The sequence below is a fragment of the Filobasidium floriforme genome (assembly GCF_021052385.1).
Source record: "Filobasidium floriforme strain CBS 6241 chromosome Unknown HD553scaffold_4, whole genome shotgun sequence".
Lineage (NCBI taxonomy): Eukaryota > Fungi > Basidiomycota > Tremellomycetes > Filobasidiales > Filobasidiaceae > Filobasidium > Filobasidium floriforme.
Window position 1 is genome coordinate 903,993 of NW_025763625.1, and position 27,011 is coordinate 931,003.

At 53.2% G+C, this 27,011-nt stretch overlaps 9 protein-coding genes across 9 annotated transcripts; 4 read left to right on the forward strand and 5 right to left on the reverse strand.

The window, feature by feature from the left end:
* Positions 1–99: 99 nt before the first annotated feature.
* HD553DRAFT_293132 (uncharacterized protein) lies at positions 100–4,306 on the reverse strand. The gene is made up of 9 exons (XM_046178422.1): positions 3,087–4,306; positions 2,917–3,003; positions 2,238–2,848; positions 1,974–2,174; positions 1,748–1,902; positions 1,421–1,680; positions 1,206–1,356; positions 347–1,137; positions 100–275 (listed from the first exon to the last, which is right to left on the reverse strand). The coding sequence occupies exons 1-9, from the start codon at positions 3,987–3,989 to the stop codon at positions 216–218; spliced, it is 3,219 nt and encodes a 1,072-aa protein (XP_046038946.1). The 5' UTR covers positions 3,990–4,306; the 3' UTR covers positions 100–215.
* A 1,871-nt stretch (positions 4,307–6,177) lies between these two features.
* On the reverse strand, positions 6,178–8,322 carry HD553DRAFT_306685 (putative Succinate:fumarate antiporter). The gene is made up of 8 exons (XM_046179314.1): positions 7,950–8,322; positions 7,797–7,857; positions 7,556–7,691; positions 7,404–7,463; positions 7,206–7,326; positions 7,016–7,116; positions 6,773–6,932; positions 6,178–6,686 (listed from the first exon to the last, which is right to left on the reverse strand). The coding sequence occupies exons 1-8, from the start codon at positions 8,168–8,170 to the stop codon at positions 6,467–6,469; spliced, it is 1,080 nt and encodes a 359-aa protein (XP_046038947.1). The 5' UTR covers positions 8,171–8,322; the 3' UTR covers positions 6,178–6,466.
* A 1,497-nt stretch (positions 8,323–9,819) lies between these two features.
* HD553DRAFT_366750 (uncharacterized protein) lies at positions 9,820–12,370 on the forward strand (the record flags this gene model as incomplete). The annotated part of the gene is made up of 8 exons (XM_046184113.1): positions 9,820–10,412; positions 10,490–10,543; positions 10,624–10,743; positions 10,841–11,023; positions 11,115–11,219; positions 11,292–11,453; positions 11,516–11,959; positions 12,026–12,370. The coding sequence occupies 8 exons, from the start codon at positions 9,820–9,822 to the stop codon at positions 12,309–12,311; spliced, it is 1,947 nt and encodes a 648-aa protein (XP_046038948.1). The 3' UTR covers positions 12,312–12,370.
* A 451-nt stretch (positions 12,371–12,821) lies between these two features.
* HD553DRAFT_330843 (dienelactone hydrolase) lies at positions 12,822–14,134 on the forward strand. The gene is made up of 6 exons (XM_046181989.1): positions 12,822–12,950; positions 13,028–13,173; positions 13,238–13,304; positions 13,386–13,564; positions 13,632–13,907; positions 13,976–14,134. Exons 1-6 carry the CDS (start codon positions 12,903–12,905, stop codon positions 14,070–14,072), a joined length of 813 nt encoding a protein of 270 aa, XP_046038949.1. The 5' UTR covers positions 12,822–12,902; the 3' UTR covers positions 14,073–14,134.
* Positions 14,135–14,340: 206 nt separating this feature from the next.
* Positions 14,341–15,216, forward strand: HD553DRAFT_348386 (uncharacterized protein; the record flags this gene model as incomplete). Its single annotated transcript, XM_046183373.1, has 4 exons — positions 14,341–14,381; positions 14,446–14,560; positions 14,632–14,928; positions 14,989–15,216. The coding sequence occupies 4 exons, from the start codon at positions 14,341–14,343 to the stop codon at positions 15,214–15,216; spliced, it is 681 nt and encodes a 226-aa protein (XP_046038950.1).
* Positions 15,217–16,835: 1,619 nt separating this feature from the next.
* Positions 16,836–17,420, reverse strand: HD553DRAFT_339898 (uncharacterized protein; the record flags this gene model as incomplete). Its single annotated transcript, XM_046182481.1, has 4 exons — positions 16,836–16,973; positions 17,065–17,145; positions 17,209–17,291; positions 17,381–17,420. The coding sequence occupies 4 exons, from the start codon at positions 17,418–17,420 to the stop codon at positions 16,836–16,838; spliced, it is 342 nt and encodes a 113-aa protein (XP_046038951.1).
* A 1,536-nt stretch (positions 17,421–18,956) lies between these two features.
* Positions 18,957–20,898, reverse strand: HD553DRAFT_268404 (uncharacterized protein; the record flags this gene model as incomplete). The annotated part of the gene is made up of 6 exons (XM_046177576.1): positions 18,957–19,119; positions 19,180–19,377; positions 19,451–19,611; positions 19,690–20,006; positions 20,532–20,709; positions 20,794–20,898. Coding segments are annotated over 6 exons (1,122 nt in total), but the record flags the coding sequence as incomplete, so codon positions are not given.
* A 1,060-nt stretch (positions 20,899–21,958) lies between these two features.
* Positions 21,959–24,853, reverse strand: HD553DRAFT_293140 (vesicle fusion-related protein). Its single transcript, XM_046178423.1, has 4 exons — positions 24,403–24,853; positions 23,906–24,331; positions 22,314–23,837; positions 21,959–22,237 (listed from the first exon to the last, which is right to left on the reverse strand). The coding sequence occupies exons 1-4, from the start codon at positions 24,739–24,741 to the stop codon at positions 22,133–22,135; spliced, it is 2,394 nt and encodes a 797-aa protein (XP_046038953.1). The 5' UTR covers positions 24,742–24,853; the 3' UTR covers positions 21,959–22,132.
* Positions 24,854–25,023: 170 nt separating this feature from the next.
* On the forward strand, positions 25,024–25,946 carry HD553DRAFT_281484 (uncharacterized protein). Its single transcript, XM_046178132.1, has 2 exons — positions 25,024–25,200; positions 25,290–25,946. Exons 1-2 carry the CDS (start codon positions 25,143–25,145, stop codon positions 25,517–25,519), a joined length of 288 nt encoding a protein of 95 aa, XP_046038954.1. The 5' UTR covers positions 25,024–25,142; the 3' UTR covers positions 25,520–25,946.
* The last annotated feature ends 1,065 nt before the right edge of the window (positions 25,947–27,011 follow it).

Sequence of the window (27,011 nt, forward strand, 5' to 3'; positions counted from 1 at the left end):
GCTGATCTTGTTGTTGATGCTGTTGACCATTCCCGTCGTCAAGAGAGAGGTTGAAACCTGGGGTTATAAGTTGAATTGGATCCCAACCGAGATTCGCAATCGAACTCAAACAATATCCATTAGAAAAATTCATTGCGATCACAAGCTACAACTTCAATAGGCATTCTAACGTTCAATCGCGTGCATTACAGTATCCTAATAGCCAGCTTAGCATCTCAATTCTGGATCAGTGTGGGAGGCGGTGCAATTGGCTTGACTCTCAATTGGGGCCGGATCTACGGATAGATCGGGTATGAGGGTCAGTCATCCAGGTGTACCCTATTCTCGCATCTCACTTCCAACTTACAACTTCTACCATGACTGGCATCAAACCAGGCAGATACTTGAGCTCGGGCGGGACGATCGGGTCAGGTGTACCCTTCTTTTGCTGATGGCGTCGCCGCGATCTGGGTGTAGGAGGCTCGGGCGGGGGAGGCGTCGGATCCTTGTGTCGATGCAGGTCGATCGAGTGTCGCAGCTTGCGCAACCTAGACTCGTCGCTAGATTGTCTGGGCGTCTCGTCCCCATCCCGCTCGCTAAAGTGGCTAGCGATAGACAAACGCTTCTTGTGATTGGTAGCGCTCTTTTGTTCGGTCTCGTCCCACTCTTCCACCTCGCCACCCTCTACCAAGTTTCGCGTCTTCTCCTCATCGGCTTCGGGTTCCTCTTCTGAGCTCTCGTCTTCCTCTTCATTCTCAGCAACGTCCCTGACCACCGCATCGCTTATATTCAGGCTGGCGACCACGCTGTCGATCAGTGCGGTCTCTTCAGACGAGGCACCTTGACCCTGGAATCGGCGTCGCACTTTCTCCTCGTAGGCGACCTTGAGCTTGTAGTGATACGAAGCGACAGCATCTACCTCCCGCAGGATGGCCATGCGCTCTTCGCCAGTGTGCGGTAATAAGAATTCGAGATCGACCTTTGCGCCGACACCATCTCGAGCAAAGTTCAAGAAAAGCTCGACCCAGCTCATGAGCGAGTCAAATAAGCCTTGTCCCTTGGAGTGCACTTTGTGTACGAATCCATAGAAAGCCTGCTCGTGCCGCTGGACCAGATCTATAAAGGTCTGAACCGTCCTGCCTGGGTCTTCCTGACTCACTGCAGGTTCAAATCCGTCAGCCTGTCATCTGACCGCGTTATACTCGCTCCAGGTTGTATATGCTCACGTTCTTCGACGCTCTCTACCGTCCTGATCAGATCATTGATAAAGTTCTGACCATCCGAAAGCGAGTCCGCGATACTGGCAGCCTTATATACCGTGGCTAGAGGAGAGTAGAAGATGGTAATGATATCTTTCAAGAGCTCAGCCGTCGTGCCCTGTAATCCGGAAAACGTGTTAACATCGGTAAATTAGGCAAATAACGCAACGATTCAAACTCACCTCGAATATCAATGCCAAAAGCTGCTCCTTCTCCCTCTTGCGCACCATCAGCTTCATCAGGACGTTGAGATCCTCAAAGAGCCAAGCATCATCATTGTCCGGTCCTTCATCATCGTCCGAGTCATCCAGCGCATCTCTTCGTTTCTTGTACGCCAAGTAAGCCTTATTGGCTCGCATGACGCGCTGCATCTGACTGCGATCGAGGCATGGGGGTTCAGGCGACCTCAATACGACAGCCAGGAGGTCGAGACCTTCTTCGGCTGTGAGGATAAAAGTCTTGTGTTCAGCCAGGACAGACCTTATTATGTCGGCCTGGCGACGACTGACCTGCATCTTTCCGGAAGATGGTTTGCACCTCGAATGGCGCGTTGACATACTTGTCGATCTTTTGACAGATCGAGGGATTGTCTATACGTTCGGCGACGGCATCGATATCTTCCTGCACCGCGCGGACTTCCTCCGACAAGGTGGAAGAGAACATGCTGCGAGCCACGTCATCAGCATCGCGACTTCGCTTCCAGTCGTACAAGGCAGAAGCAGACAAATCGCTTACCGCTGGATCAAGCTTTGACCGCCGAACGGTCGTGCTAGGAACAAGTCGAGTACACCCCTGATCATCGCCATCGGGTTCGATACCTTCAAGATGCCTCGAAGCATAAAGTACGGCATCATCCCGTGCACTCTCTTCAACTGGGTCAAGGTATCGGACGCATTATCGGCCGCGACAAAGATCTGAAAGATGGTCGCTGCGAGCCTATAGATGTTCGTAGGGTAAGACCGAGTTTGTATCGCTTAACAAGCACGACCGGGTACTCACGAGATCTTTCCCCATTCCATGACACTCTTCTCTGCCGGCGGGAGGTCCTTGGCATACTCGACCCGCCGCACAACGTCAAACACACCCTTCAGTCCGCCCTCCTTGCCGACGATATCCCCCTTGAAATCCGCCAGACCTTCTCGCAGCGCTTCGACCCGCTTCTCTGCCTCTTCCTTGAACCTCCGCTTCCCTTCTTCCCTCACAGCGTCCGCCTCGGCTCGCCTTTGCGCGTCGAGTTTTTCTGCCGGTGAGAGCTGGATGGCTCCCGACAACAAGAACGATCGGAGTACCATCGAATTCAGGGCAAAGGGGATACTGAGGATGACGTTGAGGTAGGCTCTGAGGGTCAACCGATTCTTCTCCCTGGCCAAGGGGGACGAGCTGTAAGCGTCGATACTATCGGTTCGGCTGAGGTCGTCGGTCGAGTTGGTGGAAGTGGGCGTGCCTGACCCGCTAGATGGTCCGGCTTGAGGTCCAGATCCGTAAAACGCCCTCAAGGGGTTGTATGTCGAGTAGTACGAAGCGGAGGAGGCCGGTGTAGGGGTCGTAGTGGCAGTCCTGTCTTTGGGAGGAAGTACCGGGAATTGGCAGTCCGGGAATTGCCGACGTAGCTGTCAAAGACAGGTCAACTATGAGCTCGCTTGGTATTTCGATCGATCGGAGATCAATCGACACTCACTTCTTCAGCCAATCGTTTGAAATCACCATACCGCCTGGCGACATGAGTATCAGGTGCATTGGGTCGTGTCGTCCGGATGATGAATTCCTGCAAGCCGTAAAAGGCGATACGTCAGCCAGACCGTCCGCCCTCGCACAGTGCGCAACTATCAACCACGCCTCGGGATTTACATCGTGGTTCTTGCTCCTGACCCTTCCCTTCTCGACGACGTTCCTGACGCAGATCACATTCACATCAAACCCAGGCCCCATCCTAGCTTGCCGTTCGAGCATCTTCTTCCTCGCCTCCTCCCCGGCAATCTCCAGCTTGCGCAGATCCCCCTGGTTGATCCTGACGACCTCTTCCCCAGAGGTCAACTTGATCCCCGCGCCAAAGAGCATGGCCAACTGTTTCTGCATCTTTTCCCACAACTTTCGCCGGGCGTGGTATTCGATCAGTTCTTCCTCCGAGGCCAGGGAGAGGTCCGGCTCCCCACCGTTCCCACCTCCGCTGGACAGCGCGGTCGGGCTGAGTCGGGTCTGGTTGATCGCGAGGAAGGAGGTGATGAACGGTTGAACCTTTCCTGACCAAAACGTCGGTGGTGCCGCCGCGAGAAAGGGAAAGGGGAGCAAGAACTGGTGGAACAGGTACCTCAGGACGGGGAGATCGCCTTGTTCCCCCTCTGTCCGGGAGATCTTCATCATCTTGCCATCATGGCTCAACGGCTGGAAAGGCGGTCCCAAGAGCCCCAAAGCTGAGGCTCCGAGGGAAGGATCACACAGTGCGTTGAGTTCCCTCTCGACGACCAGCCCGATAAGGGTCTTTTTCAGGTAATGCGCTCGGAGGGGGGTCAATTCGGACGATCCCGTCTCGGCTGCCGTGTTGGGTAACGACCGGACGGTCTTGTGTAATGCCGACGTCCTCGCCCTCTGTTCCGAAGATGAGGATGACGATGTCGATTTTGCCTGCGGGATTGACGCAAGGACGACCTCTTCGTCATCACCTTCCGAATCGTCCGCAGGCGCAGCAGGTAGAGCTCGAGCGGGAGCTGCCGAACCCGCTCGCAACGGTGGTGGTCTAGGTCTATCCGACATCGTCGTCGATGTGATACAAAGTGATCACTCGGGAATCGATCTGAAGCCTTCTCCTCTTATGATGTCTGGAGAAAGAGGTCGATCTTGTTGTTGGCCCAGATCAGAGATCCAGCTGGGACTGCGTGTTTACTTTTAAATAGAGTTGCTTGCTAAACGTGCACCCTCGTCGTTGCGATCTGGTCCGGGTCCTGATTTGCCCTTTCTTCTCGTAGAGGAGGATACTTGTATTGTCCTTTTTACGCTTTACTACTGTGAATTGATGTACGTTGCGATACTTGACTGTGACGACGTTTCGATCATACCAAGACCACTCATCATCGACTACTCTTGCACTCTTGACTACGAAACCCCCGTCGCCGTCGGCCCGCCCGCTGAATCTGATGTCATCGCGACCTCACACCTCGGCGCGCTCAGACCAAAGACTTCTCGATCACCTTGATCAGCTTTACGTCGCAGCGATACTCGTCTTTACAGAAGGCTGGAACAGTCCGCAGCATTCCGAAATCATTACGACCGAGGCCCCCATGCGTGATGAGATGATCAGTTGAGCAGAAACGTATTCAAGGTCTGGTACAAACCGTGTAAGTCTTCCAAAGATCAGATTAGACGTGGTCGGACGATATTTCTGTTTCATTGCGGGTGAAATTACATTTCGAGGTCTCTGCTTCTAAATACAATCGGGAGATTCGCTTTCGTGTGTGCGTTGTTGATAGTACGGCGATCTAGATGGCGTGAAAAGGGACGGGATGGAAGGGACAGCTGGCAGATGATGCATGCCCTTGGAATGGGCGATATAACATGTCGAAATCCTTCTAGAGACCCCGCTAGCCGCCCACCCGTTATCCTGTGCCCCGATCGTAGTACTTCTGATGATGAATAGGGTATAAGTCGGACGTCCCCCTCGCCGCGTCCGGATGCATGATGAGAGAAGAATGTCGGAGGGAGAGGGTGTCCCGACAGAACAAAGATGTGTGGATACAATATGATGTGATGAGGGTCCAAAGTCCTTGAACGGATCGTCGACAGGCGATAAGATGACGATGAAGTGCATGAGATGGTCCGATGCTCTATGTAAAGGCGATCTTCGGTGCAACGGTCCGCTCGGCTTCCAACTTGGCCTTGTTGGCCGCATGCGCTGCGTCCCTACAAGCTTGTAGTTTCACACTACCGGGATCGAGCGAGCAACCATATCAGCATCTGGCCTCATGGTACCATATATCGTAAACACTTCAGAGGGCTTGTGACTCACCACCCATGTTGTTCCGGCAACCTATGGTTCCCACAAAAGCTCTTCCCGCAAAACCCGCAGTCCCCAACGATCCTCTGCGCGGCCTTGTTGCAGTCGACGGTATCCCGAGTGGCATCGGTAGCCGGGAGTTCCTTGTTGGCAGATGACGAGGCGGTGGTAGCGGGGAGAGGTGGAGAGGAGACGATGATCTGAGCTTGACACTTCTTCTTGGCGGGCCTGCGAAGCAAGTCGAAAGAAGAGGTGTTGGTCAGTCAAGGTATAAGCAGCCGGTAATGCAGGACTAGAGCTCACATTGTGGTGGAGTAGTTTAACGTGTGTTGATCGTTGATCAGTCCGAGTAAAGGAAGGATACGAGCAAAAAGAGCGTCGACCTTGTGATGGTGGTTATGCAGTTATGCAGATAAGGAAGCTGTGGCGTTCGAAGCGACTCTCCTTGTGTCGAGTCGGTCTGTCTATATAACCTCAACGAAGTCCTAGTGGATGATAGCAGTGGCGAGAAGGTGTGTTGTATTGATCAAAGGTTGTGAGCGTGAGATAGATCAAAGGGATAGAGTGTGTTGATTATATAAGAGAGACGAGAAAGGGGCAAAGGAGGAGGTGATTGCGATTGTTGGGTGTGTGTATGACTCCACCGCGCTCGCTCGGCCTCCCCTTGCTCCCGCCACCACCCAGCGATTCATCATCAATCGGGAATCAAACCCGCAACCCGACGATTGCGCGGCCTTTGCCCATTCAGAACAAGGGTGGAAATAATGCAGAAGTTGCGAGACAACACAGCGAAAGCCAAAAGGCAGGGGCAGGGGGCGGCTCGCGTGGTCATGTCGCGTGGGGCGGCCGAACTGCGAAGGGCGAAGGGGGATATGACCGAGAACGATCGTCGCCCGAGAAATGCTGCCGGTCAACCTCCTTGATAAGCCGCAAAACATCGTAACCGGTCGAGTTTCACAATGCTAGAACCATCCATCTTGGAACCCTTCGCACTCTACCAGGCCGAGAAACAAGTTGGCCAAGGGCGGAAAGTTCAACAAGAATGGTACCTTGAAACTCTTCGATTCTCGGCATTCATTGCATACCGAGCTTGTACAACTTTTTCTCATATTATCATTCTTCAATGAGAAGTTGGCTAATCATCAAACTCGTGGACGTCATGCGCAGAGAAAGAATCCATCACCGCTTTGACCTTTTCATACTGTTACTCCGATTTCGCGTGAGGATGGGATAAAGCACTTTAGCACGGTAGCCAGGGGGAAGAATATCCCTCGCAATATGATCGTCTTGAACTTACGACAGTGAAGACTATAGCTTGTCCCGGAGCGACCCTCATCACACGAGGTAGGATACCCTTGTAAAACGCCTTGGGCCCTTCTTGCACGAACATGTCGGTCGTGACGGTCTTGAAGCGACCGAAGGCGGTCTCTCCTGGAGTATGGGAGGCTCGTTGAATCCGTCTGCATCCAGTCCAAGACAAAGGTTGGTAAGCGACATCATCAACACGGCTGTCGATTGTGCCGCGTGGAACTTAGGATCGGCTTACGTCTTGATAGTATCGATCGGAGCGTTCGAAAACGGTCCCATGGCTCCCGATACCAAACCGAGGATCATCGTCTGCCAGGAAGGCAATTCGACGTCCTTGTACTCCGGTTGATACTTGATGGCCAGCCGTTTAAATTCTTGGTATGCCGTAAAGTTTACACCTGCATTTCGATTCGAAGCCGGAAAGTTGTAAGGTTAGCTATTTATACTCATAGTCTAGCTTAGAAGTATGCGTGGAACTCGCCTTGGTTTGTAGCTTGACGCAAGGCGGTCAGGGAGACACCTCGATAGAGAGCTCTGATACCTTCCTCCTTGACGATCGTATAAGCGCAATGCGCAGCATTTCTGTTCGATCGTAAACCCACAGGTGAGTCAGCTTTCCGTGGATCGTGCCGTGACTAGCGCACAGGGGAAATTTGAGAGACAGTACCTACCGGTACTTGGGTATATCCTCCGGATCGGCCAGCGAATGATGCTGCGCTTGCAGTCTAATCTTGACGACTTCCATCGGGGAGACGACCATCACCGCCTCGGTCGCGCCTGCCAACAATCCCGCTGTACAGACAAACCGATGGACCTATCAGTTCAGCCGGCTTGTCACTCATGATACCAGGGTTCGAAGGGGGACCCACCGAGGAATACCCTCGAAGATGGAAGTTTCCCATCCGGACCTCCTAAAGCCTGTTTATATGCTACATCCCGGCCACAGGTTAGTCCCAGCTGATTAAGTGTCTTGTCCTTGTTGACCAAAGAAGCCAAACGGAGGAATAGGGCAAGGAATCACCTTCGAAACTAGCAAATCGAATGGCCATCTTGGGGACGATCCCGGAGACGACGGCGCCTAGTCCTTTGTACAGCCCGAGTGGGGTTTCACGGGCGATGATCTGTTGTGCAGTGGCTATCGGGCCTAGAGGTTTGAGCTGCGGGAACAGGCAGGTTTTCAAAACATCAGTAAGCCACCGTAACTCTCCAGGCAAGTCGAGATAAATCGGAATGGCAGGCAGGCGGGTTGGATCATAACTTACTCCTCGTGCTTTCCGGCTCTTCGAGAGCTGCATCCGGACCTTGATCGTATCGAGCGGATGACTATGTTGATCGAAAAAGGACATCAGTTGAGGCATAGCTCGCAGCGCTCTGCTGCTGTCGAACTTCACCCTTTTCGAGCTTCACACACTTACCATACACACGATTCTGCCAACCCAGCGATTCCTCCAGCTATCAGATGCGTAGTCAGGGGGACCTTGGGTTTCGTCCCTCCCGCAGACGACGAGGACGATGGTGAGGATGACGATGCATCTTTGGACCGGTCTGCTGCAGGTAGTCTTAAAGCAGGGTTCGGAGCGGTATATCGATCCCCTGTCAAGCCCCCGCCGAAAGGTTTCGAAGTCGATGTGGACATTGTTGTCGGTGTCTAGTCTCAAGTGATGCCGGCGGATGCAGCAGGATCTTGCAATGCGGTTTCTGGATACCAAAGAAGTTGGGAGTCAGAGCTAGTATTCGATGTTACTATCGATAATAGGGAGTTTTTCGAGCAACTTTGGAGTATCTATCTACCTACATCGCTCTTCCCATGTTGCATATTCAACCTTTCCTCCTGCTATATCTATCATCGTATACTTGGCTGAGCGTCGGGACCAGAAACCCTATCCGGGAACCAGCCTCAACTCAATCCCGGCCGCTAAGACCTCGAGGGGGCGTGATCTCAGTATGACTCGTACGTAGGTTACAGAGTCTTGACCAACACGACGCTATACTTCCCTCCTCTTCCCGCAGGTTGAACGACGGATCTACAGTAACCGGGAGGGGGGATGACGAATTATCTGATCCCGTGAATTGCTCGCGCGGAGTCCCCGGGCGAGCCCGATTAACCGGATCGGCCGAACGAGGACGAGCGAAGAATTCCGAGAGCGTCTCAGGGGCTCGGGCGTAGGAGGACTTGGCGGCTCGTAAGGCTGGAACCTCAACCAGCTTAGATCTGGGCTTCGCGATGAATAAAGTTTGACTCGATTCGGAACGCAAGCATTCGAACGACGAGTTCTGCTCAGGTTTCGTATCGCGGGATTGTTGGCAGTATAGTTCCATGTAGTAATGTGGTTCATAAAAGTATGGATGTATTGAGGGCGTTTATAAGATGTGTAGATTGTCGATATAGTGATATGCATTGAAAGGAATGATGAGCGAAAAAGTCGTTTACACCCGCTCACGTCGTTGAGCCCCCCTCTGTTTGCACACGGCGTCGAAAGCAGCTTGTATGTCAGCAAGTTTACTTCCATCATCGATCGGCCAAACGATTATTTCATGGTCATCGGTCGGTCAGCCGGGGGAGCGTGGACATCTGCCCTAACTCCTGCGCCGGGCTACGAAGTCGTATGTGACGACCACTCGCTAAACACGCGCCGACACGCCGATTGTGAGCGCCGAAAGATCTTCAGCAGATCATCATAGCATTTCCAAGCCTATGACACGTCTCGCAGAAAATCCGAATTGGCCTCGTGTTGATGTCGTGTTCTCAAACCTGATCACTCGGACACCAACAGGTGTGTGATCGTCGGTCGCCCAGAAGCATGATGAAACGTGAATCAACGATCGCATGGGCGTCGGAAGCAAAACTTGATTCCGATCGCGATGTTTGTTTGAGTGATCGGTCGAAAGGATTGATGGGAAGATTCGCTTGCGTTCGAGCGAAAGGGGGATCGGGGGAAGGGAGGGACGATTCAAGTCGACATGGGGATTTGCGATTCGTACATTTTCGATCTACATAGTGGTACACGCTCTTTACATACAACGTACAGCATACAGCCTCCTTCCTGCACACACTCGCACACACTCGTTTAATCAGCTGGTCAGCTGACTCTTGGTGACAAGAGAGAAGATCATCGCCCCTGCTGCGGCGTCTCCCCGAAAGGAGGGCGAACGTTGCACAGTCTTGGACTGGACTTATAGAAGTGGAGGAAACCCTTTTCAAGATCCGCCACGCAGACACGCACGCTCCTTTTTCCGACCTTTACAAGACCTCTTGATATACCTACAAAAGACCTACGTAACACCATGGACCCTGCACCGAGTCCCCGTCGGGACTCGACGTCCGGAATGCTGCCTCCTAGTTCCCCTCGCCGGAATTCGGCTTCCACTCCTACCAGAACGACTCAACCTACTCGTCAGCCTTCACCCGGACCAACCTCTTCTCCTCACGCTCACAACGCCCCGCCTCATGCCCACCCTCAACGTCGATACCGCCCCAAGCACTATGATGGAAACCCGATTCAAGCTCATACACCTTCTTCGTCGGTCGATGGCGATCTGGATGCCATCTCCGAGCTCGAAGTCCCTGCTGGCACCTCCCCTTACCTCAACTATCATGGCCAGACATCTGGACACGGCTACGGACACGGCCCACACCACAACTACCACACACAATCTGACCCGCCTACTCGATCTCCTCGCAACCTAGTCATCTGCCTCGACGGCACTCACAACTCTTTCTGCGATCACAACTCCAACGTCGTCCGTCTCTTTGAGCTGCTAGAGAAATCGGATAGACAGCTTTGTTATTACGATTCCGGGGTGGGGACGCAGCAAGGGCCGTGGTTGTATGGGCTGAAGAAGGATTTCGCTATGGTGACTGATTTGGCTTTCGCTTGGTGAGTCCCAACTCGGCGGCGGGGACAGCAAGAACCCGGTGGTAATCGCGATATATCTTCGGACTGGGACGATGCAGGAATTTCAAGACCCATGTGATCGACGCTTACCGTTTCGTCATGGACCAGTACCAGTGAGTCCTTTCCCGCCTCCCCTTCTGCCTTGTCTCTCGCTGACTCTTATCGACACATGGTCTGGATGAACCTCGATCAGAGACGGCGATAAGATCTGGATCTTCGGTTTCAGTCGGGGATCTTACGCCGCTCGAGCTCTGTCGGGAATGTTACAATACGTTGGCTTGCTTCCGAAGGGTAATCATTCTCAAGTCCCACTGTAAGCTCTTTTTGGACTTCTGCTTGAAATCTTTTCTTGTATTCGCTCACATCACATTCTTCCACGTCATCGTCCGATCGTCGTCCGTGTTGTGCAGCGCCTGGAGTATTTACGCAGCCTCGGCCGATATCCCATTCACCGATTCACCCATCAACTCTTCTCCTAAGAACACCAAAGTCAAACAACCCGGTCGATCGAGTCAGTACGCGGGGACGCCGGAGGAGTACAAGAGGATATTCAGTAGAAGCGTACATATTCCGATCGAGTTTGTCGGGGTTTGGTGAGTTGAGGCTGGGGTTTCAGTTGTGTTGAGGCGACACGGCTCGAAGACGAAAGCTGAACCTGGAAATGTCGATGCGGGAAATGGATAGGGATACGGTCTCGGCCTTGGGGATCACCAAGCTGCCAAACTTGCCTTTCGCCTCTGCAATCGGATACGTCCGTTACTTTCGTCAAGCCCTGAGTTTGGATGAAAGGTGAGTTTACGTGTATTCGAGCCAATCCGGTATCATTCACGCGGTTAACTGACCTGATCCTATGTGCGGTAGACGAGCCAAATTCGTTCCGGAATACTATCACGAAGAATGCGAACCGAGCGAAGAGGGGAAAGGGACCAAGGCAGTCACTACCGAGAAGCAGGTCTTGCGTCAGAGAGATAACGGATATTTGAGGGTCAAGGAGGTTTGGTTCTTGGGATGCCATTCTGATGTGTGAGTTCATCGGGAAGCTGTGCACTATCCGGACTTTACTGAAAGATCGTCCCGGCTCATAGCGGCGGAGGAAACACCATCAATGGCCAGCCCGCCTTGTCCAACATCTCGCTCCGCTGGATGGTGTTCGAAGCCTCTATCCTCGGCCTCAAGATCGACAACAACGCTCTCTTCTCTTCCCGTATCTACAACAACCCCAAGTACCCTACCGTTCGTCGTCTCATCCCGCCTAGGTATATCAGCGTCGAGGATTTCACTGCCAAACCGATCGAGGACGAGGACTTTCTTCGGTACCGCAGTCAATCGGATGATACGCGCGCAAAGGCGCTCATCAGGCAAGCCGCTGAGTGGGATGCGGAGCCGAATACACCGCTCGACAAGAACTTGCCCATCGATCTGAGGCAAGAGAAGCAAGAGAGCTTGAGGGGATTCTATTGGTTGCTCGAGTGGGCTTGGTTGGAAAGGTGGGATTACGTGGGAGGCAATCGTCGAAAGCTAGTCAAGAAGTGAGTAGAGCGTCTTCGTCGCTACGGAGTGTTCGGGCGGAAGCTGATGGGGACTTGCCATTACAGTCAGAATTGGGGCAAGGGGAGGGAGATCATCGAGCAACAGAGGATCCATCGATCGGTATACAACCGTCTCCAATACGAACTCCAACAGAAAGATGCCAAGACGACCCTCATCCAAGAGGTCAAAATTGAGATCAAGAAGACGTTCCTCTCGAAGAAGCAGAAGAAGAAGTTGGATCAGGAGAAGGAAATCCAGTGGCCCAAGGCTGGGTTTGCTGATGGTACCACGTGGGAGCAAGTCCTCGGCAAGGGACCCGAAGATGATATTTGGGAGACCGTCGAACCCTGAAGCCTAGCATCTCCTCATCTGGACCCCGCACGAAACCCGGTCCTCCGCGCTTTTTCACCCCGTTCTTTTGTTTTTGGCTTTGGGATGTTCGTGAGCTTGAGCGATGCGAAGACAAGTCTGAACTTGTAACTATATGACCTTGAACACCCTATGACGATCTGGCAGTGTATCATACCGATTATCTCGAAGTATCATAGTACACACGGCAATCAGCATTGACTTGAACAGAGCGCAAAGGCGCCGGACCATATTGTGCGAGTTTGAGCTGATATCAGTGTGACCGGAGTGTACTATCTACTGCAAAGCTAGGTAGGAATCAAGTTGTGGGGCTTGCTCGAACTTGCCACTCGACGCAGGTATAGCAGTTCGATCTGACACCCGGATGCAAACTTGCCGTTCGGGATCTGATGACGTGCAATCGCCGGACAGGTGGAGGTCGAGGGGCTACGAAGTTGCTGATATAGCTGTGTGAGCTGTATGAGCTGTATGATTTCCCGATGAATGTGCTATCAGCTACTCTCTGATCTCTGCACATCCTCACAGTCCGTAAGAACCTTCAAATATAATCGAGCTTTATTAGCAAACCACACCATGTCGTCTGGCCTCTCTCAATGCTGCGTCTCCGGACACATCCACGCCGTGAGTGCGATCCCGGCGAGACGTTGCTTGATGTTCACCTTGACTGATTTAGCTCTTCGATTTCTCGACATATGCAGGGAACCCCTAAAGGTTCTTGGGAAGACATTGGCGGTTTGCGAACCTATGTCAGCAAGCCCAAGGACGGTAGCAAGCAGAAGACTGCCGTCTTCTTGCCGGACATCTTTGGCGTGAACATCCCCAATACCCAGCTCTTGGCTGATACGTGAGTCATGTCGAGGCCTTTCCCTCGAAATGAACGAGTCTGATGATATGATTCGGTGATATAGTTGGGCGGAGAACGGGTTCTATGTCGTCCTACCTGATATCTTCCAGGGCGATGCTGTGCCTCTTGAGGTGGGTTGGAGTCCGGATGGAATGTATGCTTAGAAGCTGGACTAACAGATCGTGCTGTGTCTACGAACCTCCCTTCCATAGCACATCAACACTATCACCCCCAAGAAGCGGACGCAGGACGAAGGCGGTATCACCGGAGCTATCAAGACGAACGCTACGGCCGCCTACGATCTTGTCCCCTTTGTCACCAAACACAGGGAGGCCGTCGTCAAGCCTTTGATCGACAACTTTTTCAAGGCCATCAAGGCTGATAGCGAGACGTAAGTCCCGGACGAATGGCGGCTGTTACCACTTTCAAGACTGATTGCTAATTTAAGGCGCTCGCAGTGACAAGATCATCGCCGTCGGGTTCTGCTTCGGAGGGCGTTACGCCTTCCTCGCCGGCCGCACCGACTCGCCCGTCCAGGTCGATGTTGTCGTTAGCTACCACCCTTCGCTCTTGGCCGTCCCTACCGACTTTGAGAACCTCACCGTTCCTACCTATGTCGGACACGGGACCGCCGACAACTTTGTTACCAACGACGATGCGATCGAGTCGGCTTTGATTCAGGCTGTCGGGAAAGAGAAGCTTTTGTTCGAGCGTTACGAAGATGCTTCTCACGGGTAAGTCCCTTCATTTCATGAAAAGCACTAAACCAAAATCTGACGAAATGATTCCTTTCCCTTTGCAGATACGCCGTGCGGGGAGACGACCTGAATGAAAAGGAGAGGACGCAGAAGGAGGAGACCGCCAAGGCGGCCATGGCATTCGTCAACAAGTGGATGTAATGTACTACGCGTTACGCGACCATTGAAAAGAAATGATGAAATGAAACGCTTGATTATTCGCACTGCTGGAAGTGTTTCAGTTCCAGTTAGGGTCAAGTGTTTCAGGACGTTCTTCCTTTGTTTTCGCGGGGGTCTGTCTCAGCGGTGCTTAACAGGTATAGAACAGGCGAAATACATGACGTGATGGATGAACAGCTCAACATATCCCTATCGCATCTCACATCAGTCGAGTCACTCTTCGCAACGACCAATGTACCTTTTAAACGCCATGACCCCCCTGCGCCTCGGCATAGCAATGCTGCTGAGCAGGTAAGCCCTCAAAGTCGGATGCTTCACACCTTCTACGCTTCCTCATCTCATAGTCTCTGGTCAGTCTTGTTGCGGCCCAGTGTCCAACAGGTTTCGAACCGCCTGCATTGAGTGACCTTACTAGACCGAGTGATCCAGCGCTTTTATCAACATATGCCGTCATCGCCGCCCGGCTTGGCGTAAGCACTTATGAAACGAAACATGACTGCATCTGACCTGTATCTGATGTCACACAATATTTACTCTTTAGTCACTTGGAGGGCTAGATGATGTCTTCACCCATGACTGTGAGATTCGACTGAACGAAGGGCCACCATACAAAACCGCTCTTGGTGAAAACGCGACTTGGCACGGCGCTCTAGCTCATGCCATTACGATCACTTTGCGAGAAAAAAACAAGGAAGCGACCATCCCCAATATCTGGAGTTTGCTAAGTCTCAACAAGATCCGATCCTGGGCAACCACAGCCGATCCCACCGGCGAACAACCCCATTCCGTCAAGGATGCTGACGCGTTCAATGAAGTTCTGGGACAAGCGCAACCAAAGGTGAATCTTCCTCGATATATTAAAGGTCGTCTAGTTGGCTGAATGAGATCATATAACTAGGGCATTGTGATGCAATGGGACGTTCCTGAGCTTTCCTACAGCACAGTAATCTCGTGGGACGTTACCACAAAGTCAGGAAAGCTTCAGGACTGGATGACTCTGAATACGTCGGGGGACATTCAGGCAGCATCACCCGACCCAAACGTAAACTTGGAGCTCTACCAGATGTGGAACGACCAACTTCGGCCAACAAACATTTGGATCCCGGCTGACAAGGGGAGTGCCTGATCGCGTTTAGTCGTCGGTTGTTATTCCTGTTCATTAACTCCCTTGTGTTCCTGTATCATGTCGCATACAACATGTCTGGTATTCGAGTGCCTTTATTATTCACTCGGCCTTGTCATCTCCCGCCTCGGAACCCACGACCTCGAAACCCACAACCTCGTAACCTTCGACCTCCTGAAACGCCTTTGCATCCATCTCAGGTTCTGCGCCAAAAGCCAAGCGTTCCTTGAGCACTGCTGCATCAACCTCGACTACTACCTTGATTTCTGACTTTCTGCATACGCTTTTGCACCAAGGATCGACCCTGAGCTTGCGACCCAGTAAAGTGAGTTGACCGGCTGGCTGGCTTATGGGTGTGTGTTCAGTCTCTCACGGTGTCCCTTACCCGCCGGTTATTTAGGCCAAAGACGAAGCGAAGCCTGATGACTGGTGAGCTGATCATAAGTATCGATCATCGACCCAATCACCGAGCAACCGAACATTTCTTCAACTTCGGATCGACTGTTACGGGATCATCACGTGAGTCGACTACCGACACACAGGCTCGATCTACGGACATCAGCATACACCTAAGTCCGGCTCGACGAGGCGAATCCGATTCCCTCGGAGCAGATTCGGTCGCCCCTACCATTCGCCTTCACCATTCACCGAAACAACAAACCTTCCCGACACATATCACAAACAGGTACAGGGACCTCGAGGTACACGACACTCTACTCAGGACCTCGACAACCTTACTCGACGTACCTAGGGACAAATGAGAACTCAAACTCGCCTCCTCTACCGAATCCGGCTGCTCTCGACAGGATTCGTCTGTTCGCCATCTCGTTCTTCCAGTTTCGCCATCTCTCGCCATTCTTTTCTCTTGGGTCTTTTCAGTGTTCGCCAGCCCGTCTACGTACTCGTCTCCGTATAAATAGCTAGAGGAACTTGACCGAATTCGATAGAGGACGCTCTGTAATAGTTAGAGGTCAAGTTCCGATATCACATTCAATACACGCCTATCTGACTTGTTACAACATCTTCAAGACGTGTTGCGGAGAGGTTACAACTCAAGGACGTCGCTAAGTATCTACGCTTCATCGTTTCACCTTAGACCGAATCCGGTACCTCACACCGAGTGATCACTTCCTTATCCATACATCTCTGGATTCGTATCCCTTATCCGAACCCGCTTCATCTAAGCGAACTTGCGACATTCTCCCGACTACCTGCGATCTACCTATAAGCACCCTACGCTTACGACCTAGGACCTATTTCGATTAGCGACCTCTGCCGTAACATCGACTACAACATCAGCTGGAGGCCTGAAGGACATCCCTTATCTCCCTGGTTCCTATACGATCTCGTCGCATCCGGTGTGTCAAGAACCCCATTTTCGCCCAAAAGCTCATTTTTAATCACGCTCACTGGTCACTGATAAGACAAACGAATCCACCATTGCATAGTGTACGAAACTCGACCGAGACACGTCTGCTCGCTCCGGGATATGAGCGAGCAACATCCACAAGTTTGAAAGTCTATCTGGTACAAATCCATAAAAAGGTCCGTCTCCGTCGTCCTGCTCCCATCTCTATTCCTCTTTCCTACTAGTCATCCAAATCGTCATCGGAGCCATCAGCCTAGTCGCCGTCCGAGTCGTCAATCACGATCACCTTCTTCTTCCTAGGGACCTTGGTAGGACTTGGGTGCTTCCTCTTCCCCTTGATCGCGTTCGATTCCGTCGTTTTCGGAGTTGTCTTCCAGTGTTTCTTCACAAACTGATGAAGGAAAAAGATCGGCCGGTCGTCAGTTTTACCCTTCGGCGTATCTTTTGTCAGCCTGACTGAGATCTACACCCCAACGACATACATCGAGGAACTCTGAGATATGTCTGTCTTGGTAGTCGCTTTCCATTATGTTGACTGTCCAGAGCTCAAGAACGATGTTGACCTGGATTGGGCGGGAAGTCAGCTAGGCGAATTCGATAGTCCAGCGCGCAGGAACGACACTAACCTGATTAGGTCGGAATTCAGCTAGGCTAGTAGGAGTGGACGTCGTCCATCCTGCCCGCATCTGTTTGTGGTGCACGATGTGGCCTATAGTGCAGTCCGCGTATTGTCGCGTATTGTCGGTGAATCAGTGATATGCTAGGCACCATGTTTTGTCCATTGGATCAGGCACTTACCGACACTGCCCTTCAACGGATGTTTCCGAGTACTGGTCATTGGTAGCGAGGTCGTCTGATCAACACCCCTAGGAAGCGAGGTTCACGCATACATGGAAGACTTTGTTAGCGATTTTCTAGAGCGCGCCATCAGCGATGAATATGCACCCCAGATATCAAAGCTTCCCTTGCAAAGATCACTTATAAAAGAAGCCGATAATCATCCGGAGGACAGCGAAAAGGGTATGGTATTGCTTCTGTATAGACCAAACGTGGAATGCTGCCCCATAGCGGCCCTGCACTTCCGCTCGGACGAAGACATTAAGCATTCTGCCAAGCCGCACCTCTACACTCCGCTTTTACCCCTTTCTGTCTTCCTGGACAATATTGCATGGCATTCGAAAAATACAACTTCTTTTGCAAATCCTTCTCGCTCCTTGTTGTCTCTCGTTGATCACGTATCCTTGTCCTTCTTCTTGCCACCGAGCATCGACTTGAACGCCGCGCTCGAGCTTCGCGTGAGTCCCGGCACGTTCATGCTCAGACGTCGACTGAGCGAGCCACCCGACGTCGAGCGGGTGTCCTTGACCTGAGGCACGTCCTTCTTCGATGCCATCCGACCCAAGCCTAATTGCGACATGCCAGTGGAGGTATTCTGCGCCGAGAGACCCGGTCGAGCCGCGGGTGGTGGCGACTGTGCCAGCTGAGGTTTGGGCGCAGGGATTGGGGATACGCTCGGTTGCGCCTGGCGGCCTGGCGGCGCCATGGGTTCGGACGTCGCTGACACCGTCGACATGAACGAGCTCGACATGTTGCCTCCCGCAGGCGTCGCCCCACGTGATATCGATCCCGGTGTGGTTGTCCCTGGACCCATCGCAAAGTCTGCCTGGGGCGAGGCACCTAGCGCCGATGCTCCCGTCGTGGAGGCAGTGCCGGGTCGCTCTGAGGTCGAAGCAGTCCTCTGTCTGGATGGCGTACCGTTCGTGCCGTTGCTCGGGGTATACATGGGTGTGGCTGGACTGGTCCCTGGAGCAGCGCTTGACGTCGCCGAAGGTGGACGGGCCAAAGCCGAACTGCCATAAAACGAGTTGCGCTTAGTCGAGGCACCGTTCTTTTCCTTTTCCTTGGTCGCGCCAAACTTGGGCATCCACTTGCTTCCCGACTTTTCAGACTTGCTGAGACTGCCTTGAGAGTGTTCATAGCTCAGGGTCGACGTCGCTAGCGGCTCCTGGTCCATGCTTGGGGTATGCGACGTCTCCCTGGCCAGCCCGGGAGTTTGCCTCGTGTCGGCGGTGCTCTGGCGCGATGACGGTATCGGCATCGAGGCCTGAGTCGCTCGGGTCATGCTGGGTTGCCGTCCGACCGAGGCCTGATAATCTGCGAGCGCCGCTTCGACCTTTGCCTGGGCGCTCATCTTGGCCGCTGCCACACCGACGGGCTCGACGTCGAGCATGGGGATATTGGTTGAGAACGTCGGCGACGCCATGGGGTCTACGAGATCGGACTCCATTGTTGCCGGAGTGGACATTGGGATGCTATCGGGTTCGGCGACAAGGACAGGCGGTGCCTTGGTCAGACCCAAGCTGACGGGGTCAATGTCGACGGCCTGGTAGAACAATACGTATCCGGCACCGGCCGGGTAGTCTCCAAAGTACCGTGGGATGTCGGCTTCGTCGACGGGCTCGACGTTCTCGTCGTCGTAGAGCAACCATCTGCCCTCGTTCTTAACAAGTGCGACATAATGCCCCTGATTCGGTCCCCTGTGATGAACACCTGTCAATTGGTGACTCTTCTCCATGCACGACCCGGCTGAAACTCACATTCCAATGTGTACCACAACGGCGTACAACTCGTACAGCCTGTCCGGGTTGGTCACGTCGTCGCTCGTGTTGAACAACCTGAGTTGCATAGGGAATACGACTCGGTAGGCCAGCTTGACGAATCGACCGAGAGACTCCTGGTACTTGAATCGCTTCAGGTGGAGAGCCAAAACATTGGGCAGCTTCTTGATTTTCATCCTGATAGAGCAAGAGAATGTTATCGACCTCAGTTCGGCGAGGAGAGCTTGCGAAGCCTCGCTCTTTGACTCACGATTTTTCGGCCTCTTGCAACCCACAGCACGTGTCGCAGAAAAACTTGTTCTTTTGGCACAACATTTCGCTGGCGGAAAACTGCCTCAGACACGAGGTGACAGACGAGTTTTGCTCGATATCGATGGAAAGGTCGAGGAAAGATTCGTCCCTCGACGAGGTCTAGCTCGTCGCAAACCCCATTCGAAAGCTCAGCGCCGGGACTATGTGTAAACAGCTAGCGGACTCGCCGGGACTCACGGTCTCGCATGTCAGACACCTGGTCTCGTTGGTCAACAACCCCTCGAACAACTGATGCACCAACGTCTTCCCCCCACCTCCTTCGCCCATACCCAAACCATACCGTTTCAACCCGCCCAACCTCTTTTCCCTCTCCTCGCGTTCTTCCCTGCCCATGCTCTTCTCGAGCTCCTCCACGTCCTCGGCGATCTTGTTCAACATCCATCCCAAAAATTCGTGAGCGTCCTGATGCATATTCCCTCTGAACAGCTCGTTCTCCCTCTTGACGGCCCTGACGAGTTCTTCTGGCTTGACGACCCCTTTCCCCATGGTCCCCGCTCCGTGAGGTCCACCACCACGAACGAACGGCCGATCAGGGTTATGCGGGTTAAAGAGGGTCGTACCGCCCGTGGTCTCTGCGCCAGGAGGTTTCTCCTGAGGCGGTTTAGGCGGAGGAGGCGGGTGAGGGGGGGACGAGTCGATATAGTTGAAGAGCGATTGGACGGCGCTGAGAACCGAGGCTGGCGGCAAGTTTGGGTCTCGCGGAGGAACGGGCGTGGAAAGGGTAGGTTGTCGAGTGGGGGGCAGAGTCGATGCCGTTGCACCGGGAGACAACGGGCTGGCCGGTTCACCTACACCAGCAGTGCCCGATCCAGCTCCGTTCGTGTTCAGCCTGGTGAGATTTCCTCTCGAAGCCGGTGGAGGAGAGGTCGGTGTGGGCAAGACCGCACTGGACTGTTTCCTTCCCATCCCCATGCTCCACCTCGCCTTGTTCGGCGTCTTCTCCGCCGCCTCGACCGTCTCTTCTCCTTGTCCGTTCGCCGCGTTGCTTCCCTGTGCATCCGGATACAGGTGTTCGTAACCGGGCACCTTGCCTCCATTGGCTTCGATCGCCTTGAAGGTTTCTGCGATCTCTGTCGCAGTTGGCCCAGCGGGAATCGTCGAAGGAGTCGGGTTGGGATAAGAATCGATGAGTTGTCGAAAGGGGACGCAGTGGTAGAGGGCCTGGAGGACCGAATTGCAGTAACAGGTGTTCCCGAACTGCACGCACAATGCATCATCGATCACCATCAGCTCGATTCAAATGTAACCTCGGCTAATTCAACGAGAAGCACCGAGACTCACGTTCTCCAACCCAAAAAAGGTCTTGTCCGCGATCGCCTTGTGGCTCTCGGGAACCTCCAACTCGATCTCCTTTTCCGGAAACTGTGGGAGCACAAACTCGTTCATCCCGCTCATCGGTACCGAAGCCGGACCTGGCGTCTGCGGGGTCGTCCCTTGACCATTACTACTCGCTCCAACGTTGGTTCCTCCTGATGTCCCGCCAGACGTTGCGTCACCTGTCGTTGGGATCGTCCCCGTGTTTGTACGGAAAGCCTTTTTCAGCCTAGACATCGTGTGTTATGTCGAGTGCGGATATGGGGGTGATGCGATGTGGTGTATGTCCGGTGTTGGAAGTGATAATCGACCGGGATGGCTTGTATGATCGATGAGACCCGGTCGGACGAGGTGGACGACAGGTGGAGAGTCCTTGTTAAACACCCCCGATCCTCTTGATCCTATCTGCCTCGACAACGATGACGAAGATATAGGCAATAATGCCGAGTACGATGATACTAGTCAAAGAGTATGTTCCAGGCCACAAGCGACAGACGACCTAGTGCTGCAGAAGATGATCGGCCTTTCAAACCTCTCGAGCCAGTGTGTCGATCGGTGCGGGCGGTTGTGTCAGCGACGACGAGTAGGATGGGGTGTCTCTGTCGATATTATATAACGTCGTCGGATTGAAGCCCGTATGAATGCAAGGCGTTCCTGTGTCAAGTGTTACGACCAATACTGCTATAAGATCTGTAGGATCTGTAGGTGTTGCATGGGATATACGTCAACTACTGCCTTACTTGCCGTGTGGTGTGGGGTAGGTCGGGGGTGGGTGAGGGTGAGGGTGACGCGAGCCGGCGAGACAGAGAGAGGACCGACCAGAAACAGAACGACACATGGCGAGCATCACAATCGGACCGTCACAGGATTCCCAGACCTTGCACATCCGCTACAACGTCTGATCCTAGCTTTCATGCTACCAACTTTCGGCTTACACTCTCTACACTCCCTCTCATTTCTGCAACATCGACTCGCCACATCGGCTACATCATCATCATCATCATCATCGTTCGTCAGATCATCATCATCCATCGCAATGTCTCGCTCAACCTCCAGCCCTTCGGCGAGTTGTTCCCGATTTCCCCGCGCCCGCCCCTGCCTCGCCCAATCCCTGCCCTCGTGGTGCGCACCTCGCCTCCTTGCGATGTCGCGTCGTGTCACTCGCGTGGCCGAGCGAAAGTACCATCCGCCCGGTGATCGTTTCATCATCTACTTGTACAACAATCGACCAACATCGTACAACACCACCTTCCAATTCAGCACATTAAATGGCCATCCGCACCAGCCTGCATCGTGATTATCGCGATCATCCCCGGACAGCAAACGCGCTCGCCGCCAAAGGTCCCGCATAAGCAGCCGCCTTGTTCGTCAAGTTGGTCAACAAGCTCTCGTTCGGGTTCTCCACCCGGACCTGCACAGAGAGTGATGTCGTATCAGCATCCGTCACAAATAATATGTTTTCCTCGTACGATTTCGCCTGAACTCACCATGATCGTCGGTTCTTCCGGTTCCCCGATCCCTTCCTCCCTGATCTTCCTCTTCAACGTGTCCAAGACCTCTCCTACCGTCGTCTTGTCCCAATCGTCCCTCCCTCTCAGTACCGCCTCGATAAAGGGCAAGCACGGTCCATGTTTCGCCGCGAAAGCCCAATAGTCCATGAACACCATGTCGGGGGTCGCCTGCAACATCGAGATGATCATGTCGATCACTTCGAATTCGCCGCTGACGTCGTCCTGTTTCTTGTATTCGGCGAAAAAGGTGAACACTTGCGAGATTTCGGACTTCATCTTGGATACCGCTGTAGGCAACTTGATCCCCCTCGGTTGGACCTTGCGGAGCGCGTTGAGGTAGGTGGAGAGGAACTGGACGAGCATGTCTTCGATGAGAATGTCAAAGATGGCAGGGTTCAAGTGACCCCGATAGTCCTGCGTATAGTCTTTCATCGTCTCGACGATCTGTTCCATCAAGGGTTCCGTGTACCATGTCGGCGAGGTGAACAGCGCCTTGGTCACAGACTTCAAGTCGTTGAAGATCAAACTGATCAAGGTCTGGATGCACCTCTTGGCAACGTCCAGGTACCCGTCGATGGCAGCGTTCAGACGTTCAGAAATGACCTGACGGTACTTTTCAGAGACGAGCGGTTCTAGCCTGGCCGACATGGCTTCGGCGTAATCGGCCGCCTTGAGCTGATCGTTGGCGAGCGCGACGACGTACTCGACCAACCCCGGCGGGGTGGATTCCGGCAACCTGACTTGCTTGTCGAATTCCCTCTCCAAGATCTTGAGCCATTGGGTCTGACAGGAAGTCATCACCTTCGCGCTCTCCGCGACGACTCGGGCGAGCACGGCCCCCTGACCCGAATCGGCAGCCAGATCGACCTGCTGGTTGGCCATTTGAAACATGATCATTGCGAACTGCAAGACGTACGTCCCATCCGGGTCCGTCTCTGGTGGAGCGTCTCGAGAGGTGAAATCCCTGTTTTCCGTCTTCATCAGGTTGATCGTCCATTTATCAAACTTGTCGACGATGAGCGCCACGTAGTCTTCGATCAGGTCCTGAGACTTTCCATCCAGCAGAGCCGGTTGTAACCAAGCCCCGGGGACTTCAAACTCTTTCATCACCCCTCGATATTCCTTGATCCACGCGTGCATCTTTAACAGCACCCTCGCCTCGGGGTTGGACTTTACGATCCCGTTCAAGGCCTCGTTCAACCGTGTATGGTACGCCTTGACGTAAAACTCCCAAACGTTATAGTCCTCGGGGAAGAGCGGTCTAACGTCCGTCTCGATCCGGTCGAGATCCTTGAACATCCACGTCAGGTCCTCCAAGAACCCGACCCCATCCGTAGCCTGGATCTCGGCGTCGTTGAAAGATTTACGGACCGACTCGGTGATCTTGTCCATGAGCTTGTGACGGTAGTTTTTGATCAGACGGGCGTTGGCTTGCATGGAACGGGTACGCATGGCAGAGTCGGCGTTGGCGACTTTACGGATTAGACGGAGGGCGACCGCCTGCAGCACGTCGAGTTCCGAAGTGTCAGCAATCAGTACGAACAAGTCTAGATACACGTGCCGCGCACCTTTTGATCCTCCTTGCCTTCGACCTCGATGATCTTGAGCAGCCTGACGATCGTGCCCCCGTTCCCCTCCCTGACGGTCTCCAGTATATTGCTCGCGATCGCCCATAACCACTCTTCGAACCTGTTCCCCAGATCGTCCAACCTCTCGAACCACCTGACCAACGTTCTCCGGTCTTCCTGCCCCTGTTCTCCCTTGGCGGCCGAGGCCGACGTCTTGGCTTGATGCAGCGTCTCGTTCCGAAAGGCCTCGAGCTGCTGGAGCTGATAATGTATGGCCAGGAGATTGGGTGATGGACCGCAAGGACCGAGAGGATGTGATTGGTCGGATGTCAAGAGGGCGTCGAGATTGGCGACTCGTTCCGACATGGATTGCAGGTTCTTGACGATCTGCGCCGTCTGATTCAGGTTGCGGTGAATGTTGGCGACCTAATACAGGCAGATTTCAAATCAGTCCATCGAGACTGCCCGTGCGTTCCAAGTTTGCAGCAATCACGCACCTTACTGATCTTGGCATACACCTCGAACCCTTCTTTCCGTGTCGATTCGGCATCCTTCAACTGCTCGATCCCGATCATCTCCTCTCTCAACCTCCCCACGCTATTCCTCGCTTCGACGAGCCGTCTCAACCCGTCCCTCGTCTCCTCCAATTGCGTCTTGACACATTCATTCAGTCGAGCATCTATCTGAGCCTTTTCTTTGAGCAGCTTCTTCCGGTGAGCGGATAGTTTGAGGAGGTCATCGGGCGATCGAAGCAGGTCGGCGAGAGGGTTGCTCGAGCCTGTTCCGGGGAAGAGCGAACCGCTGCCCGACGCTGATGGCGGCAGAAGGAGAGCCATAATCGGCCCGGCAGCGATAGCACTCGAGAGGCGGTTCTACTGTATGGGTTGGTAAATTGACGAGAAAGACGGCAGGTACAGTAGTATTAGCTTACTAGGATGTGCAAGCTAGTGATCTAGTGATTTAGTGGATGGCATCATGGACTTGTAGCTTTGGGGTCCTCGAGCATCACGCCATTAACGACCTCCACCCCTGATGCAGAGAGCGGGATCAAAACGTTGGGCCATCACCCTCCCCTCTCGATGCAACGGTTCATCATCTTATCAGTCGGATCAGTCATGATCATATCCCAGCGTTACTACAAGACCTCTTACATATACAATCATCAATCTCTATCATTACGCTCTCGTTCTCACTCTAGCCCTGAACCTACGCTCATTCCAAATCGCCCACGTTCGCTATGCCCAGCGCCTACCTCCTCGGACGTTACTCTGACAAGATGCTCGGTTTGTTTACCGGTGAGTCTTCTCTCCACAATGTCCACCATACCGACTCGATCTTTGCACTGACATTCATCCCACAACACTTTATTACCACATACATACAGGCGGTCTTGCTTACCACCTTCACGAGAATAATCCTCGATCCCGCCCCCCTCCCGGACACACCCTGCGAGAGCTGGCCGGTTGGCACTGGGAACAGCATCGTGATGCACGGACCGCCCGGGAAGCAGAGCTCTTGAAAGCCGAAGAGACGGACGTCAAGGCCAAGGAGGAGTTGGAGATCCTGAGGAGGGAGATTGCGGGAGTTGCCGAGCCGGGGGTCAAGAGCCGGTAGTCGGTTCAGCATTGCCGTTAGGCACCTGGTCGAGCTTGTCAGGGAAGCCGCATTCTTCCAGCTCTTCTACCTTCCGTTTCCTCGACTGGCCTCCTTTCGTCGATCACAATCGCCGTCATCAACCGTTCCATAACCTCACTGCATTATACCACACCGCACCATACATCAGCGGATGCCGACCACAGGACAACCTCGCGCCACAATCGCCTTGCCGCCCGCTCACCTCCTCCAACCGATCAACATTGTCAACAACCGACAGAAACATCTCCCGGAACCTTCCTTTGTATCCCCTCTCTCTTTCCTGATCCTTTATCACTTGCCTCTTCTCCCGCTCGTATGTTGTCACTTTCCTGTTTTTGGGCTTTATCTGTATAGAATGAACTAGAATCCGATGGGGTGCAATCGTGGTCTTTCCGACCGGTGGATTTGAGTTACCATTCCCCGAGTCTCGGCGTCCTGTCGCTTCGGGTGTAGGCGACCTGTTTGAGAAGTTGGTCTTTGCGATCTTCGACGACCAGAGGCGAAATGACTACTGGTATGACATCGATCCCACATGAACCTCGCAACTGGTAGAAAGTCTAGGGGTGTACGATAGGAGTCAATATAGGCGTCACATACAGCTGTTTGTCCTGCGTGTATTGAGGGCAAATAGAGATTGCAAGCCGACGTTCATCGAGGTTTCTATGGCGTCAATGTCGGAGGTGCAAATGGTATCAAGGTTGGAGACGAACCCTCGGATCTCCAGGATGTGAAACCCAAACATCACTCCAGCCTTGTTAATTGTCACTGCTTCTCCCTAGTCTGTCACCACTGTCACCACTGTCCGTACTCTCAGCTTCTGACATTTCCCCCACCAACTCGGACATCTCCGCCACCAGGTCTTTCACGAGCTCGAAGTTACAGCTATTTCTAGCTTGAAAGACTGGCTTCTCTGCCGACGGGTCGAATTTGAGCAAATCCGAATTTCTCGGACATAACAAGGCTGCTTCCGGTTGTCGGCAATACGTTTTGTCATCGTCGAGGGATCGACGTTTCAGAATACCAGAGGCGCTAGAGGACGTGTTTCAGGTCGTACGAGTATCGGAATGATGGCTAGCATGGCTAGAGAATCGCTTCGCAGTTGTTCAATGATATCGGCAATAACCCCCACTTGCTCAGAAGGGCGGTACATGGTACAGTATGTTTGGGGCAGTCCAGGATGGAGTCCCCCGTTCGACATAAGGGTCCAGATGCTTTATTGGCTTCGCGGCACAGAGGCATAATGACTATATGGACAAGGTTATGTAGAAGCCGGTCGTACTAATGTCTCAGATCAGGTGTGTCTTGCATACAATCTCGTACCACGCTCATGATTTGTTACGGTAAAACTCCATCAGTAGAGTAAAACTAACCTCTATCACGACACATTAAACCCAGTAAACCTGCCGGCATTGAACCAGATGAAATCATTCCAGCGAAAGCCCTTGATGTTGATCAGCACATTGGAAGGAGA

Excerpts from the sequence above, each read along its gene's own strand:
- HD553DRAFT_293132 (XM_046178422.1), bottom strand. The coding sequence starts at position 3,989 with ATGTCGGATAGACCTAGACCACCACCGTTGCGAGCGGGTTCGGCAGCT. Across the intron at positions 2,175-2,237 it reads ATGGAATGGGGAAAGATCTC|GCTCGCAGCGACCATCTTTC; the intron begins GTGAGTACCCGG and ends GAACATCTATAG. Across the intron at positions 1,681-1,747 it reads CATCTTCCGGAAAGATGCAG|CCGAAGAAGGTCTCGACCTC; the intron begins GTCAGTCGTCGC and ends TTATCCTCACAG.
- HD553DRAFT_306685 (XM_046179314.1), bottom strand. The coding sequence starts at position 8,170 with ATGTCCACATCGACTTCGAAACCTTTCGGCGGGGGCTTGACAGGGGAT. Across the intron at positions 7,464-7,555 it reads TCGATTTGCTAGTTTCGAAG|CATATAAACAGGCTTTAGGA; the intron begins GTGATTCCTTGC and ends GCCGGGATGTAG. Across the intron at positions 6,933-7,015 it reads GCGTCAAGCTACAAACCAAG|GTGTAAACTTTACGGCATAC; the intron begins GCGAGTTCCACG and ends ATCGAAATGCAG.
- HD553DRAFT_330843 (XM_046181989.1), top strand. The coding sequence starts at position 12,903 with ATGTCGTCTGGCCTCTCTCAATGCTGCGTCTCCGGACACATCCACGCC. Across the intron at positions 12,951-13,027 it reads TCTCCGGACACATCCACGCC|GGAACCCCTAAAGGTTCTTG; the intron begins GTGAGTGCGATC and ends CGACATATGCAG. Across the intron at positions 13,305-13,385 it reads GCGATGCTGTGCCTCTTGAG|CACATCAACACTATCACCCC; the intron begins GTGGGTTGGAGT and ends TCCCTTCCATAG.
- HD553DRAFT_293140 (XM_046178423.1), bottom strand. The coding sequence starts at position 24,741 with ATGGCTCTCCTTCTGCCGCCATCAGCGTCGGGCAGCGGTTCGCTCTTC. Across the intron at positions 24,332-24,402 it reads TGTATGCCAAGATCAGTAAG|GTCGCCAACATTCACCGCAA; the intron begins GTGCGTGATTGC and ends TGCCTGTATTAG. Across the intron at positions 23,838-23,905 it reads AAGGCAAGGAGGATCAAAAG|GCGGTCGCCCTCCGTCTAAT; the intron begins GTGCGCGGCACG and ends GACGTGCTGCAG.
- HD553DRAFT_281484 (XM_046178132.1), top strand. The coding sequence starts at position 25,143 with ATGCCCAGCGCCTACCTCCTCGGACGTTACTCTGACAAGATGCTCGGT. Across the intron at positions 25,201-25,289 it reads GATGCTCGGTTTGTTTACCG|GCGGTCTTGCTTACCACCTT; the intron begins GTGAGTCTTCTC and ends ACATACATACAG.